This window comes from Bos taurus, chromosome 1 (genome assembly GCF_002263795.3).
Source record: "Bos taurus isolate L1 Dominette 01449 registration number 42190680 breed Hereford chromosome 1, ARS-UCD2.0, whole genome shotgun sequence".
Classification (NCBI taxonomy): Eukaryota; Metazoa; Chordata; class Mammalia; order Artiodactyla; family Bovidae; genus Bos; species Bos taurus.
In genome coordinates, this window is record NC_037328.1 from 45,266,445 (window position 1) to 45,284,626 (window position 18,182).

The 18,182-nt window shown below is 36.0% G+C and overlaps 1 protein-coding gene across 8 annotated transcripts in view; it reads right to left on the reverse strand.

The window, feature by feature from the left end:
- Window positions 1-18,182, reverse strand: part of ABI3BP (ABI family member 3 binding protein) — a 288,504-nt gene that overhangs the window by 77,780 nt on the left and 192,542 nt on the right. For 2 of the 8 annotated variants that reach the window (XM_059890043.1, XM_059890029.1), the window contains exons 40-47: window positions 17,115-17,189; window positions 16,179-16,235; window positions 15,463-15,534; window positions 14,953-15,000; window positions 11,659-11,733; window positions 7,646-7,720; window positions 1,112-1,171; window positions 478-525 (exon numbers count right to left, since the gene is read on the reverse strand). In XM_059890043.1, coding sequence (XP_059746026.1) covers window positions 478-525; window positions 1,112-1,171; window positions 7,646-7,720; window positions 11,659-11,733; window positions 14,953-15,000; window positions 15,463-15,534; window positions 16,179-16,235; window positions 17,115-17,189 — 510 coding nt within the window. The remainder of the gene's footprint in view (window positions 1-477; window positions 526-1,111; window positions 1,172-7,645; window positions 7,721-11,658; window positions 11,734-14,952; window positions 15,001-15,462; window positions 15,535-16,178; window positions 16,236-17,114; window positions 17,190-18,182) is intronic. The other 6 variants (XM_059890036.1, XM_059890032.1, XM_059890030.1 and 3 more) reach the window with 6 other exon arrangements.

The window sequence follows — 18,182 nt, forward strand, 5'->3', positions numbered from 1 at the left end:
CACAGGATCACCCAGAGGAGACGATATCATCACTGTAGCAACCATCTGGAGTCCATTCAAATCTATTTTTAAAAATAAACCAGTGGCAAATTTTAGTATTTTGAGATATATAATAAGTACTTGCCAGAGCCTTCCACAGCATGTTAGTGTGTTGTTAAGGCCACGGCTGAGAACCATTAAGCCAGCAGAAATGTTAATTATATGGACATGAGTAAGGTGGGATCATTTTGAACACAGATAAATGAGGTAGGTGAGGATGAACGTGGTAATGAGCGTTCTTAAGTTGGTCTTCAGAGCAAACCTTTAAAACAGTGAAACCACTGCCTTTCTATTCTGAAAAGGGTAAAAATAATGAGAATGAAACAATGAAGAGGACTGAGAAGGGAGGATGTTTCAGTGTAATTGTTTGAGAAAGACCTGCAATCTTGATGGCAGCCAGGAAAAAAATTAGAGTGAGTCAAATGGAAAAACCATTACCTAGAGTTGTCTCTGGCAGATGGATTCTAAAGGTAACAGGTTGCAGAACTAGGCCAAAAGCAAACCAAAGAAATATATTTATGAGAATTACTACCTGGGGGAGTAAACCTAGTTTCTGTGCCTCTACAATGCACCCATCTGAACATTTAAACATTCTCTTAGAGAATCAGAATAAATATAAGAAAATTCTATGTATCAGATGACACCCAGGGAACTTAGTTTAGCTAAAACTTTAAAGTTTTCATTTGCTGTCACTATGAGGAAAATTTGGGTAGGCACCCATATTTTTAATTTAAAACTACACCCACATTTGGATGTAGCTATATTTACACCCTGAAAAAACGTGAACATGGTTGACTCAGTTAATAATTATATCTTATAGCTTTAGCATGATTTCCTATTCAATAAAAACACTTTCAGGGAAAATAAACTAATTATACCCTATTCCCTCATGGGGGAAATATGTCAAGCAGATTGCATGATTAAATCTTCCTCTAAAGAAATACACATTTTCTATCTAAAATTTTCTCTGAGCTTCTTTTGCATATCACCCTCATTGCAAAAATATATTTGCCTCAAGAATATCTTTTGAAAAATACACTTCCTAACTGGGAGAATAAAACAGTTCATTTACCAGGTTCGCTCTGAGAGACTTCGGGGTCTGGCTTATGGGGAAGGAGCACATCTCTTGGAACTGAAAGAAAAAGATTATAAAACACTGTGCATTCTAAATGCCATACCTGGAGTGAAACTCAACCCACAGACATAAAACCCTGGGAAGCATGAATGAAGTAAAGATATTTTCACAATGGCTAAAACACTAAGGCAAGAAAAGACTGTCTTTCCAAAATGGAAAAATGTCAGTGTATTAGGGAAGGTTCTAGTGGCAGTAAAACAAAGTTGGTCATGGTTCATTTTGAAGATTCCCCTGAGGGGGAAAAAAGGGAAGAAAAAACTAATTTAATAAACATAAGAAGGTTATCTCCCTAAGTTATCTTCAAAATAAGAAGTCAGCTTTTGTCTGAAGTGGTTAGCTGCCATGTGATATTCCTGCTAAAATTCCACCAACAGAAATAGGAAACATTATTTTAAAGAAACGGGCTGAAAATTGGGGGAAACGGCAAGAAAAGCAAAACTCTTGAGGATCTAAAAAGAGAACAAAATTTTATTCTAAAAGGCATAATAGTTATAGGGAGAAAAATAGAGCAAAAGGAATCAGCCACTCATTAGAAGACACCACGTGTAAAGTTGATGAGAGTGCTTGTCAAGTAGGAAATGTTAGATAAATTTTGCCATTTTTGTCATTCTTAGTGATGTGGCTTCTAGTATAAGTATTAGGGCCTCCTGGCAGGAAAACAAGGGAGACAAATGTATGCTACACTACAAGCCTACTCATATTCAGTTCTGATCTGTGGTACATTTTTAATACCTGTGTCCAGTTCTACTTTGGAAAATAAAAATGGTAGGCTGGGAAGTGATGCCTTATCGCTCACTGGGGAAAATATCAGGTTGACTTGCCTATTGTTAATACCAAATTTCTATGGCAAATCTCCTTTCAGGAGTAATATAATGTATTTCTTTGACTCAGTTTCCCTACAAGGAAGTCCTTGTCAACCCTACTTACTCACTGAAAAGTTTTCCTACCACACTAAATTCATAAATACCCTTAGGTATGCAGTGTAACTTTCTTGCATCTTATATGGTGCTGGAGGGAAAAAAAATTAGGATTCAGGCTAGAATTCTCCCTCTGAGAAAGATGAAGAAAAAACTTTTGTACCACAAGGTGGACAAGCACAACTTTACTATTCGTGCAGAAAAAAGATTGTATAAAATGGACATTCATTTTCTTTTATGGCTTTTGGAGATTACATTTAATGTGAATGTCACATCTGTTCTTAGTCTAGGCCACTGAGTAAGTACCAGTGAAATCACAGTTGTGGAATTTGGTCCATTGGAAAGAAATGTAACTCTATTAGAACTTCTATGAGCTAAAAGATAACAACCAGGAGAACTTGAAATGTGGATTTTTGTTTGTTTTAAAAAGGTTAACTTCAAAAAAGATCAGTGGTGGACAAAGTGAGAGAAAACCCACCATAATGGTGAACATTTCACCACTGCTATGTAGTCTTTTGAAAGATTCAAGCAGTAAAACATGAAGAATTTCCAGCCGCAATTCAAACTAACTGTTTATCTGTAGGGTGAGGGAGAAGGCACTTTGATGTGGCTATGAGAAGGTCATGGCCATACAAAGCAGCCTGTAGTTTATAAACATCCTAATTGGTTCCAGTGCTAGACTGCACAGAGAGGAGGTGGGATTAAGGAAGGGAAAAGCTGAGAAGAAATGTGCTACCAATAAATCCACCATACTGTAAACACATTACCTGCGGCCTGCCTTAGTTTTCTGAGGAATTCAGACAAGCATAATGTGGATTCCTGCTGCTGCCACTGGCACGTTTTAACCATGAAGTGATGATTTAATAACTGCCATACCAGACGTTCTAAAGCAGGTGAAATCAGTGGAAAGGAAAGAACTAGAAATATTCACAGGAAAGGGATGTGAATCATTCTCTTATTTGGTCAATGGCAGCTCCAAGAAATGCAACTTTTTTTTCCCCCTATGTGGCATTCTGTTGTGTATTAAATTGAATAAGAGCATGATTCTAAAAACCTAAATCTTCCATGCTGGGGGAAACTTATGAATGCAAATCATGACAATTTAACTGAGAAGGCAGCTTTGATTTCCTTATTAAAATATTTACTATTATTATATTTTAGACCCATTTGTATTAGCCAATTTATCATTTATATTAATGAACAAATTAACTTACCAGTTATATATATATATAAACTACCTTTTTGAATAAAGGGCATCTCTTCAAAGAAAAATTCAGCTACCAGAAGACAACTGTGAATGGAAGTGTCTAATATGGACAAATGTGAACGAACACCAAGAGGGTCCTGCCAGAATAGATGGGAGAATGAAAGTGTTGCTCTCTGATGGAGATGGGGCACTAAGAAATCTTCAGTGAGCTTTACCCTTGCAAGAGCCTACAAAGATATTCTCAGATAAGTAACACACATAGACCACACACCTCCTTCATGTCCAGACTGCCACTTCCTTTATTCCAACCTTGGACCCGGAGGCACAGTCTGAGAGGCAGCAGGTCTCCTGCCTCGCAGAGGCCACTTTCAGAGCTTCACTCGTGCTCTGGTGTTACCTTCCCTTGTGTCTCCTCTGGGACCTTTCACTTTCTATCATTTCTATTATCTTATATTTTTCTCTATTAATCCATATTTTCATTTATCTATGAATTCTTCCCCCTCCACCCATAAAACAACTCAAGAGTTCCAAAATCCTAAAATTAATAACCAGTTCCTTAACACTTCCTCTTCAAACAATCCCTTTCTTGCTCTCAACTAAGAACTCTGCCTCTGCTTCCTGGTTTCTTAACTGCGTCTTCTCCATCCACTGTAGATGGCCTTCCATTTCACTAATCTCCTGCACCCATGGATCCATGAGACCTCATCCATGGTTCTGAATAGCAAAATGTTCTAAAGACCAAAAAGGTTTATTTTTTATTTTTTTGCTTAGCCTCTTTGACAGCAAAACCTGACTAGAACTGATCTAAGTCAATTTACAGTTTTTATTTATCCTGAGTAGTGTGACTGCTCCTGCTTCTCACTGCAGACTTATGAATATGCATGTGATCTATGGTATCCATGCTGTTTTACCTTTCCCAAGTCTGAAAATTGCTGACCTCTGAAGCACTGGCCCACAGGTTTCAGATGCAGGCTTCTAGACCTACACTGTCAAGGCCAGTGGCTTTTCTGGCCTCTTCCTCCTCACTGTTACTCATGGCCTTCCCTGCCTGGCCTCCTGAGTTCCTCTTTCCTGGTACTCTCTGATTATTTGACAAAAACTTCTGCTGGCTCCTCATTCCTCTATCCACTATTTAAGTGTAACCATGCCCTCTAAGACTTTGATCTCTGATCTCTTATTTTCTCAGTCTGTACCTTCTCCTGGATGGTATCATTCCCTCAAAATTTAAGAACCTTCTATACATAGTAGACACATAGACACATGGCTCCCAAATCTACATCCTAAATATTGACTTCTGTTTAGAAAGCCAAAAATTCATTTCAACCACCAATCCAACTGGCCCTCCAAACCTAGCACCTTATTCCTCCCTCTGTGTTCCCTGCCTTAGTTAATGGTATTGGCATCTACCACCTGTGTAAGCTAGCTTCCCTGGTAGCTCAGTTGGTTAAGAATCCATCTGTGATGCAGGAGACCCAGGTTTGATTCCTAGGTGGGGAAGATCCCCTGGAGAAGGAAATGGTGACCCACTCCAGTAATCTTGCCAGGAGAATCCCCATGGACAGAGGAGCCTGGCAGTCTACATTCCACGGGGTTGCCAAGAGTCAAACACGACTTAGCGACTAAACCACCACCACCTGCCTAAGCTGGAAATCACTGTGTCCTCCTTCTCACCATGACACCATTCAGTCATTGTCCACATTCTAGCAATTCCATCTCCAAAAGACATTTTAGCATTCATCCCTTCTTTCTTAACTGCAAAAATGCTGCCAATTAGAATCTGCCAAAGAGAGCAGTTTAGAGCATTTGCAGGGTTGGATAGCTTACTGAAATTTAGATTTTTTCCCCCCCTGGCTTGCTTCCAATGACTGAAGTCTATCCAAATATTTCTGTGGTGACAGAAGTTGCTACATAGCCAAGACAGCCCTTGGTACAGAAACACATCTATAAAGAAGGCACAGCTCCGCTGAACCAGGCATCAGAGTGAGTCCTCTGCCCTGAATTTGAAAGCATTTCTCCAAGGCAGATCAAAAGAAAAGCCAGTACTGTTCTGGCTCTGGACATGCTGTGTGGGCTCAGTGTGTCTAGATTCCTCATTAAATACTGTAGTTAATCTGACTGAGTGACTGGATATTCTCTAAAGGTCTAACTGGATGAAAGCTGTGTTATGCTTAGGCATCTGTGGAATAAAAGAGCTGTACAGAGAATCCGAGACTGACTAAAAATTCAATTTTGTCACTTCTGACATCACTTAGAATTGAGACAAACATCATGTTAAAACATAACTATGTCCTGATTTCAGTACTACATTTTACATTTTATAGAGCATCTGTCTCTCTAGGATATACCAGCACACATTACATTTACATGTAACTTACCCTGTTTTCTGAGGAGCCAGTAAACAAAGTCATGGGCTCCTTAGGAAGCAAACCTGAGACTAGATATAACCCCCAAACTGTTTGAATCCAGTCTGTTTAAACACTTGGGAGAGGACTGAAAAGTAGTGATGATTGCCTTATGTTTCTTCCTGTAGCATCACACCGATGGAGTAACAGGGGAACCCCTGATGGACACAATGGCAGGACCAACACCGGGTTTAGAGACACAATTCACACTCAGGCATACAGACACTTGGAACTAGAGAGACAGTGCTGCTGCTGCTGCTGCTAAGTCGCTTCAGTCGTGTCCGACTCTGTGCGACCCCATAGACGGCAGCCCACCAGGCTCCCCCGTCCCTGGGATTCTCCAGGCAAGAACACTGGAGTGGGTTGCCATTTCCTTCTCCAATGCATGAAAGTGAAAAGTGAAAGTGAAGTCGCTCAGTCGTGTCCAACTCTTAGCGACCCCATGGACTGCAGCCCACCAGGCTCCTCCATCCATGGGATTTTCCAGGCAAGAGTACTGGAGAGTCAATAAAATAAGCCTAACAAAGGCTCCATGGGGAGCGTTTGTGCTGCTGTTCCAATCAAACTTACGAGTTAGAGTGTGAAAAAATAAGGTATTGATGAAAGTAAGGTAAATATTACATATTTAAAAAGAAGAAAAGTTTAACTATTACATATATTACTTTAATGAGATTATGTCATATCAGAACCGATAGTACTACTGTTTCTAATGAAGAGGAAAATAAAATCACTCACATATATTGTCATTATCTCTAATGACTCCATCTCCGTTAACATATTTGTTCCACAGTTGAAAACAAGAAGTTGACCTTTTGCCAGTGGGAAGATAAGCTTTTTTCTTATTGGTGTTTATAATATGACTTTTGCTGTTAGCAGTACAAATTTACGTTCTGGACTTCAGGGCAAAAAGGCTCTTTGTGGACTATTACCACCTGCAACCAACCTAATCACCCCACAGCAGCAGCAACATTCTCCACCCACATAACCAGGAAACCATGATAGCAAGTGAATTCACTTGCTTCCAAAATGCCATCCGTCCAAGCTACAGCTCAGAAAAGCTTTGGTTTTAGGAATGTTCTATAATCTTCTAGGACCACCTAAGAATTTATAATAATTGAACTTTTTTTTTTTAAGGGGGCAAAACCTGTAGTATTTCTCAGATACTCTGGCTACAAGTTTGGCTTGGCTTATTAGTGAACCAACAATGAACTACTTAGTGAAGCCAACAGAGGCTTCTTATGATCACTTGAGGATCTAGAGAAATGTCTGGGTCCTTGCAGTCCCACCTTGACTTCTCCCACAAATGCAACATAATCCCCCCTCTAAACAGGCAAAAAGCCTTCTCAAATGATAGGCAATAAATAGATCTGTAGCTAAAGAAATCATTTAGTGAAACAAATTTCTTAAGCAACTGCTCCATGAACTGGGAAAGTAGAATTAAAACCTCGAACAAAGGAAAAAAAAAATCCTCAGTGCTGAACTTAGTGTAAAATTTCTGAACCCAAGAAAATGGCTAAACATAATTTCCTCCATTTGCAAAACATCATTTTATAATTTTTGTGGAAAAATCCCAATTCTTTATCTTATTTTGGTGAAACGTGAGCATCGCATAGTTAACATTAGTAGGTTATATTTTAGAAGTCAGAAAAGAAAAAAGCATTCTATCCTTAATTCTAGAAGGTTATTTTTTATAAGTCAGAAAAAAAGAGAAGTCTTCTACCCTTGGCATAATTCTCTGCCTTTGGATTATATCAGTGTTTACATAAATAATGGAGCACACATGTAACTTTTATAAACACTTTGAAATGATTATATCATGCACGACACAGCATGGTATCTGAACATAAATGAAATATGGACCTCATACCCATCCTTCCTCATGTTTCATCGCTGTAGAATGTGACAGTAGAATGCATTTGACTTAAACATGAAATAAAGCATTTACCAGGTGGCGTATAGGACACTTCTGGACTTGGTGATGTCTTTGGCTTCAAAGTAACACGCTGGAATACCTTAGGAGCTGAAAGAGAGAGCTTGGACCATGAGTCATTTGGTTTCAGCATCTCCCAGTCATGCTTAGCACGTAAGATCTGACAAAGCATAAACCTGATTATTGCTTTTAAAAAAGTATTGAAATAGGAGTTATATGGAAAAATAAACCTTAAGCTCTAAAAGTAAATCAGTTAGAATTTCAAATACTTTTAAGAAAAATGAAATCTGAGAAACAGCAAAATTTGACTAAGCATAAAGGTAGGATGAAGAAATTTTGGAAACTTTTCAGAAGAGATAGCAATTAAATTAATCTAAGAGTACTCTTCTCTGGATGTTTGCTTGACTTCTTAAACCCATCCACATGCCTTTCTCTGAAGAATGAGTTCAGTAAAGTCAAAGTGGGACCCCCAAAAGCATGTATGAAAGCAACTTAAAGTCAGGTCAGCAACAGCAGAAAGAGAATCGGCAATGGAAGGGAATGTTTGGGCTCATGTTCTGTGCCTCCAGCAATTCTTAGGCTCTAAATAAACCTTTAAATGACATGTTTACAAACTCAAACCGTCTTTCCACAGCTGTTCCTTTGGAGTAACAAGGTGCAAATGTAATAGATTTTTGTTTTGTTTTAGTCCTGGGGGCAGCGGGGAAAGAAAGGCCTACCTTATTTATATAGTTCATTTTACAACTTCAAAAATGCTTTCATAAAGATTATGCCCTTTGATTCTCACCATAATGCTGAGAGGAAGGAATGATCAGCTTCACTTTGAAGCAATGTTGGAGACTATTGCCTGGAGTCACATGATCATTAAGCACCAGAGCCAAGGCTTGAACTGAACCCCAGGGTCCAGACATGATCGCTAGGTCCCAACTCGGGTTTCCTATATCCCAGCTCTGCAGGTCACATTTTTAACTTGCTCCTCATTTTTTAGGTAGACATAATAAACCTGTCCTAACTCAAAGCGTGACCGTGAGAATTAAGTGTGAATGTCAAAATGATGTGAAAGCTATACTCCTATAAACATTTCTTTCCACTTTTGGAGAAACTTTACAAATTTGACATTGAAAGATCTGAGTATATTTTGCTTTTCACATTGCTTGTCCCCTCAAAAATTAGGAGCAATTTTGATGGTTATAAGATTTCTAGATATATAATTATTAATAACAGGATTGTTCACTGTTACTTATGAACATAGGAATCTAAAATCAAACCTATATTTAATGATAAAATATTCTTGATGATTTCTTCCAAATTTTTGATCCCAATATGTCCTCAAATGCCAAATATAGTAAATTTAAAATTTTCTATCTAATTTATCAACAATTTAAATATAAATAAGGCAGCATGCCCAATTACAGAATTTCATTCTGAAAATAGTGATAGATTAACAACTGCATTGCTCTCTAGGTTGTACATGCTATGTTGGATGATGGCTTATAGCCCAACAATAACAGTTTGCATTTGGTGTTGTACATATGAACAGAACATTCTCCCATTCAAATGGCCTTTTGCAACAGCTAGCCAGATGTAAGGGGGGAAGTACTGTGAGAGTTTAAACATTTGTCTTTGAACTATTGAGTGATACACCTATATACATATAAAATATCCTTGAAAGACTATAAAAACCTAGAGTATTGCTGGGATCTATTAAGTAAAGTTCATATTCTCCTGGGTAAGACAGATCCTAATTTCACCCACTTTTAAGAGGAATACGTGGCATGAACAATTTTCCAAATCGTCCCCTTATATTAGGCCACCCTGACAAAGTTGGAAGTATTTGGATGGCAGTTACTTTCCAGGGGAGATGCTGATGGACTGGAGTTTGCTCGGTTGGGACAGAATCAGGATGCTCTCTTGCTACAATCTGCAGCCACTCCAGGGTTTCAGAGTTTGAGTGGAACCACTGAGTGTATGCATCTATCCATTCTAAAGTTGCTTATCTTGTCAAGAAAGGTTAGCTAAAGGTCTAAATCAAAATCAAACAAGGTTGAAACTTAGAGTGTCATAATCAGAAACTAGAGTAAGGTCCTGATTTACTATATTGATTTTTGTAAGTATAGAGTACAGCTCAAAAAGATGAAATTATGAATGCCTTCCTTCTTAGTTCTAATCTCCTTTACTTTTTATAATGTTGCTAACCAGGGCTTTACAGCCTCAATGTTTTAACTTCCAACACATCTTATTTTTCATCTGTTCTCTTACTTTCCAGCATTCATTGTTTCATGCTTTCTTATTTCTTTCCATTTCTCCTTTTCCTGCTACATTTATTCTATTCTTTATATTCACATAAAAGGTTGAGAGTTCCTTTCATGATTTTATCTGTTGATTTCTTAAAATTAGATTTTAGTTTCTACCCACAAATTTAATATGCTTGCTTTTAAAATTCTTATTCTATTAATTTTTACTTATTCACTAATTCCAATTATTTTTCCCTGCATTTCTTATATATTAACATTTCAAATTTATTTTAAAAAGTTATTTTAAAATTTCTTATTCTTTCAGATGATTGTTGCCTTGATACCTTCATATACTTATGTATCACACCCATATTATTTTTTAGCAAAGTTTTAGTAATTAAATAAAAACACATTTTAAAATACATTAAAGCAGATTGAAAATCATTAGCTAGATGTGGTACCCAGGACTTTCTTTTAAGGAGTCTTCCTTTAAAGAAAAAATAATGGGCAAAATTTCTCTCAGAAATACAATAGAAAATGTTAATATCTCTCAGGTATTCAAGATCATTCCCAAATCTAACAGCTCTTTTTTTTTTTTCTTTCAGTAGGGATACTGAGATGTGATTAAAGAATCTGTGGTGGTAATTCAGAGCTATTACCTGGATCAAGCATAATTTTGATGCTGCTAACATTTTCCTTTCCCCAGATCATTGGTGATAGTGAGGGTTCCTTTCTAGTACACTGGGTAGGTGCACTTCATATACTTTTTGGAAATGGGCCATGTGTAAACACATTTAAATATAGATTATTGGCTAGACTGCAACCACCTTGACCACAGAAGGCTGAAATTTTGTTTCACATTCCCAGGGTGTAGCACATTGGCTGGCACGCAGTCAGCATGCAATAAGTATTTGTTGAGTGGCTAACTGATGAAGTGAACTAGTTAATCAGCCACTTAAGGATCAAGGGGTGATGCAATTTTAAATTAGTAGGGAAGAGTGGCAGGAGGACTAATGACAGCCGACTAGGCATGACGGGGTATATGCTTAGAGTAGGCATCAATGCTGGAAATGTCCGGAAAAACTGATGGAGTCCAGAGGCTGGATGAGGACAAGAATAAAAACTGATGTAAAATGCTGAGAATCTGCAACTGATACAAATGAGAAACCAAAAGGAGGGAAATATGAGCTTTCTTTGAGGTATGTCAGGTTTATGGTAGCCTGAAATGGAGATCTGCCAAGGCAGTCAGAGGAAATGAACAAGATCTTGGTTGAGAAGTCAGGGTTAATCATTCAAGTAACAACCTCCATACTATTAAAAAAATAGCTTATAATGATTCTTGTTTAGCTCTTTCCAAAACTCATAGCAAAACAACCAAAGCAATATTAGGTAAATATTTTATAGGAGAAGATACATATTAAAAATCTTCAAGACCTAATGTTAAATAAAGTTGACTGAAAGGCCAAAAAATAATTAGAGGACTGGTGGGTAAAGGACATGCAAGGATCATGGAAAGATTTCTCAAACTAGGAGAAGCAAAAGGAGTAGGCAGGCTATTTTTTAAAGAAATTTCATATTTCTCTATCCCCTTTTCAAATACCGTAAGAATAGGGAAGCTTTTTGGAATAAGCTACTTTAATACTATACTTTTTGATAAAGTCTAAATATAAATATTTATTAGGTTTCAAAGAAAGACTTGTTTTATAAGGGTTAAAAACCTAACTTGCTGTAATTCAACAGAGTAACTCTGCAAACATCAAACTTTTCAGGCCAGAATATAAAATAAACATTTACCTGATTGTGTTTGTGGGATTCTTGGATGTGGAGATGTTTTTGGTTTGGGAGGAGTTCGTGGTATCTGCTTGGAAGCTAAAAGAAAGGATACAGATTCGGAGCTCTTGAGCTTCTCAAGAATAACAGTACCTAACCTTCTAGGAGCACAAAGACGTTTGTTGAGTGACTGAAGATGTAAATATACAGCAATTAACATAATTAAAGCTGGCAAAGAGCAATAGAATATAAGAAGATCATTTTCTTATAATAGAAAACAAAACAAGAAGGCACATTAACTAATATCTAAGATACTCAGCTGGCAAATGAAACTGTTGAAATTTTAGGATTATCTTCTTCAAATACCTATTAAATAGGCTAAAAATAAATTTCATGATAAAATAATTCATCCTTATTATAAATTCACATCGCATTATCAGAGTATCCCAGTATAATATTTTAAGTACAAAGAGACACAATTTCTTCTAAATAAAAAGCACGTTACATTCCAAATATACCTAGAAGGTGAATATGTCTTAATAAGAGAGTTATGGAAAAAAATCAATTTTGTTAAACAAAACATAATTTTTATTTGGTCATATTGGGGAGGAAAAATTGAACAGAAATTGAAAGGACACATTATTGAAGGAAGTTATCCTTTTGCTGGGCAATTCTCAAAAGAGTTCTAGGACATTCAGTGTAAAAGACAATTTCTTCACTAAAAAAATTAAAGGTTTATCCTGCTAGAGGAAAATAATGATCAAATGCAAGGTCACAGCTTGTGGAAACACCTGTTTGGTTGGATTAAGTGTGTCTGAGATAAAGAGAAACAAGAAGAAACAGATGGTTTCCAAGGTCATGGAGTTTCAGACCCTTAAGAAAAGCTTGCTGAAAATAAGAGTTATTAGATAAAAGAAATTGAGTCTGTAGAGACTTCTTCCTGATAATTAAAATATACAAAGCATGCAATGATTTCAGTGGAATCTTCTCGCCTGTAGAAAGAGGAACAAGATATGTTGGAAATTATACTGGTTTAGAAGCCAGAGATTAAGAACTCACTTTGCTGATCACTTGGTCTACAACCTCGGGTTCTTCATCAAAAGTAAAGGATTTTTAAGAACCCTTCCAACACTACAATTCTATACTTGTACAGTTTTCTTAGTCTTGTGATATTGAGACTCTGAATTGCTTTGTTTGTTGCGGTTCATACTGATAGGTTATTTGCATCCTTGGGATATAAGAGACCATCTGTAGGTAAAGGCGTGTTATGAAGCAATTCTATAAAAAATAATTCAGAATGAGATTGGTATCACTGGTGGTATCTGCAATTAAATATTTCAATAATATTAATAACCACAGCTATTAAAAAAACTTGAAAATGTTAGAGATAACAGACACAGATCCAGTTAATACAGTCAGTGTGGAATTTTGGTAAAATTCAACTGTAGAGTTTAATAGGCAAAGTTTAATAGGGTATTCTGACAAGGAATAAAATTAATGAATAATTATATGAATAAAATTAATATCCATATCTCCTTTGGAAATAGGGCCATATAAAATAGTTTATATGGACAATGAATAAAATTGATAATGAACGAATAAATTAATGAATAAAATTAATATCCATATCTCCTTTGGAAATAGAGCCATACAAAATAGTTTCATGGCCATCAAAATACAAGTTTGAGCTTATATATGATAAACTGCTGTTCTGAGACAGCCTATAGACACTGAAAGACTTTTTTGAATAAATGAATAAAATTAATGAATGAATTAATTTCAATGAATAAAATTAATTGAATGAATGAAATTAATGAATAAAATTAATATCCATAGGAATAATTAATAAATTAATGAACAAATAAAATTCATATCCATATCTCAATGAATAAATTTAATATCCATTTCTCATTTGGAAATAGAGTCATATAAAATAGTTTTATGGCCATCAAAATACAAGTTTGAGCTTATATATGATAAACTGCTGGTCTGAGAGAGCCTGTAGACACTGAGACTTTTTTCCTTGTAAGAAGAAGTACATCTGCATTGATGTTGTGTTTTCCTACATTTCAAATCCCATCAAGGAAACCTTTATGACTTGCCAACTAACTGGTGTGATTTCAGTTTCTCTTATTTGTATCCAGTGAAGTGGCCAAGCTGCCACAGGAAGGAGCAGAAGAAAGTAGTAAGGTGATAAAGCATTTAAAATTGGGATATTTACGTTTTAAAATAGAATATAAATGTTCTTTCCCAGAAATATTACTATTTCCTCTACGAAAGACTTGCGGAGTAGCTGAGAGGTGTGTTTCAGTTAATCCTAAATGATATTCACAACACTGCTACGGGACTGGCTACACACTATGGATAGAAAGAGGAATGGGGCATCAGAAAGGTCGGATCCCCCATCAGAGACTGTGAGCAGCAATTACGGCTTCCAACAGCTAGTCATAGTCCCAACTATCATCTTCCTGGTCTTTTAAGTTCTGTGAACATTTACCTTGTACGTGAAATACAAAACAATACTCAGTGCGGTCTGAGGCTCATCTGGGCTGGGCAGAATTACAGTTTGGGGAGGCAGAGGTGATGTTTCTACAGTAATTGAAGGAACGTACCCAGGGTTACTATAGTGCTTCATGCACCTTTAATACAGAAAGGATGGTAACAAGCAGATTTTACAGAAAAAAAAAAATTGCAGTGAATACCACTCCTACTTCTTAATAATGTATTTAGTTTAAAAACTGCTTAGAGATGCCAGGTTATTAAAGACTTTCAAGGTAAGCAATATCCTTAATTTTTAAATCATCACTCCATATTAGTACCTCCCCCAATAATGCTAGAAAGATGTGTTCAAGAGTAACCATAAAACAAAGTAATAAAAACTGTTAAAGCATAAGCCATTCAGCAGCATTGAATTTTGTTTAACAAAGAGAAAATCAAACAAGTAAATCAACGTGATGAAATGACTGCTAATGAAAAGTGTGTTGCTAGGGCAGAAGGTACAAGTGGATCATCGTACAAAAATATATTATCTGAAATATTCAACATAATACCAAACTGGCAGAATGTTCAACATTAGGAAAAAGATGCTTTAGGTTTGACAGTTTTGGTGACTGAAATAGCAAGAGGCCAAGATCTAGATACAAAGCTGAATGAGAGAAGACACTTTTTTGGACAATGGTTATGAAGAGAAACATCTAGAAAGAAAATGAACTGTGATGAAGAAGAATGATGTTGCAACATGGATTCACAATGAAGGAGAACATGGGTTTTCTGGTGATGGTGACAATGAGGACAAAAGCTGCCAGGGTGTAGCATTACCTAGCGTGGTCTCAGGTGGTTCAGACACATGTGTAATAGATCCCACAACTGTATCAAAACAAAGGAGAACAATTTTAAAAACTGTAAGATGTTCAGCTGCAGTCAAGTATCTCTTTCTTGAATATCAACCTCATTCTCTTGGGAATCTGCATCACATTTTTACAGATAGGACAACAGGTTAGGATAAGAAAAAAGCGATCTGAGAGGGACATCCTATTCTATAATCCTAAACCTCCAACTAAGATTGATGTTTTAACTGTCATTAACTGTCAAGTGTTATTATGCCTCAATACCTAGATACCACAGAGAAACTGAAGTTTATTTCTGTATTCAGAGAGTCAACTATCATTTTAATTTTAGGAATTCAAGGATTTTAGAAACTATGGCTCTTCAAAGCTATTGAACTTTAGAACAAGTACCCCAGCTTGGACTTTAGTATTCTATGAAAAGTAATAGATACTAATTAAAATATTTTGAATAAAAGAATCAAAGCATGAAAACCTTTACCACCTTCTGTCTCTGGCTCCTCTGGCCTGAGTGGTGCTTTGGCGGTGGAATAGACATAATCTATTTCAGTTGGTGCTAGAGAAGAAACCGAATGGTGGGTTAGCGGTGGGCAGCCCATAGTACCCACTGTAATGGAACACTTTAATTTGAAAACAAAGGTTAATTATCCTAAGTAGATAGATTTGTGAGAATAAATAACATTTAGGTAGAATATGAAGATGGCTACAATTTAAGAGGGCAGAAATGAAGGCAGTGTGCAGTGTGGAACACACACACACGAACTAGCAGGATCTACAGCAATTTCCACCTGGAGCAAAGCAGATAACTTCATTTCCTTACATATTTTTGTTTAAGGATTCCAGTGAGAAAAAGACATAGAGTGAGTTCTTTGAAAGCATGAGGATGAATCTTAAAAATGAAAATGAAAAATAGGATGTGCATATTTGGATGAAAAGAGTGCTCAGAATATTAAAAAGTGAAATTTTGCATTCAGAGTGAGAGGGAACTAAGTAAGGAAATTGTGAAACTTGCATAGCAACACAGCAGGCACTAGCACAATGTGCTGTATATAATATTTAATTGTCAAGATTCACTGGATGAGCACAGGCAAGATGTGAGAAGCCATGAAATGTTACAAAGCATGAGGACATCCCAAGATGACTTCCACAATGTGATGCAAAAGCACATATACCTGACTTCCCACTGGGGAACATTATTACCTATAGCTTCCTTTGATGACTCAGTGCTAAATGTAAGCGATTCCAGGACTTCAGAAACTAGCAAAAAACACAAAATGGTACAATTTATCAAGAATGACTTGTTGCAAGCATTGAATAAATTCACACAAAGTATTTAGACACGTGTCTTGTACTTTAAAGTACTCAATGTAAGCTGTTACTGTAATAACAATAGTACTATTAACACTAAAAGAAACCCTAATAACTGAATTCATAATTTTATAAGTACTGTAGGTTATCATTAACAACCATACCTTGTTCCATCAACATAAGCATCAAAATGCCATTTAACTAATTAAGAGATATACAAAGGGGATGAAAAGAAATTATAATCCCATTAGGAAAAAATAAAGATATGGTGCTTCAAAATAAATGTCAGAGGGTTGCAACAGCATTACTAAGCATAATCTTAAAAATTTGTTTTTAATTTGAAGGGCAATAATGTTTAGGTTCATACTGTGTAAGGTGAAATTTTGTTGTCTTTACTGAAGTGAGAACTTTCTTTCTTCTTAATGTTCACAACTCAGTGAGCATTCTTTTCACATAGCAGAACACAAATTTAGCTTACTACTAAAGAGAATCACAAGTTTATAACTTAGTGAAAAATAAAGGTAAAGAATAGAATCAGCTCTTCTAAGTGGTTTTGTTGACTACTTAATCAGATATGTGATTATTCTCTGATACAGAGTAAACCCAATGAAATGAAGGTAAGTATTTCTATACAGTTGAATAACAATTAATATGAAAATAATGTATTACTAATTTATACTTATTTGCAATCATGGAAAGAACATGTACCATATGTAGAGTTGTTAAATGCATATTCTTTTGCATTTTTCAATGTTTGGAAATACAATACTTGGGCTGTGTTCCCTGAGGCTCAATGGTGTATCCAGGCAGATTAAATAATTTATTTACCAGGTTGACTCTGTGTCATTTCTAGGCTTGGTGATGTCACTGGCTTCAAAATAAGAGTTTGCAGTTCAGTGAGAGCTGAAAGAAGAGGGTCTAAGTTGTCAAACTAATTATGGATAATTTATGTCATAGAATTTAGATAAAGGTAACAATACAGAGACCTTCAGAATCACAGTGTTATGAATAGGCATGCAGAGTTTGCATTATTTAAACCAGAGGTTGGCAAATTATGCGCTTCTCAATCCCTCTTCCTGACCTGTGAACTAAGTGACTTTTACATTTTTAAATGATTGAAAAAAATTAAAAGAGTAATAATCTATGACATGTAAAAAATGGTATGAAATTCAAATAAAGTTTTGTTGAAACACAGCCACACGTGCAAACTAAAATGACTCAAGGCCAAGATGTAAGTGATATACAAATATGCCTTGAATCATCTTAGTTTGTACATGTGGCTGTGTTTCAACAAAACTTCAATGGCTTCAAGCTACAACAGCAGAATTGAAAAGTTATAATAGAGATTGAATGGGCTCCAAAGCCTAAAATATTCACTATCTAATTCTTCACATAAAAAAAAAAAATCACTGATTTACTGATCCCTGATGTTAATTATCCTTTTAGAAAAAGCAAGAGCCTATTTGAAAAAGTGAGAGTCCTTAAAGACTATTGTATCTGAATCTATATTTCCACAAGGGCTTTCTAAGAATTTCTTACAGCTGATTTCAACACAATATTATTAACAAAATATTCAATATCATCTAGGAGTATTTTGTTCTATGTTCCAGTTTGACCACTCCCTCAGGTACCATCAATATGTGTCAAAATGTTTTATTTTCTTGTTCTCACCATTCCAACCACCAATTTAAGTCCTAGTTATTTCAAAGCTCAACTATTCCCTCTAAAACCACATAGAACCTTGATTCCTTTAAATGTTTTCTTTCTATATTTTTAATCAAACAAGCTGCTTTTGTATAAGCAAGTTATCTTTCATCTAAGAAGAATTCAAGACTCAATTCTTCACAATTATATTGTACTTTAAGAGGTAAAACATGCCCTTACTTTTTTTTATCT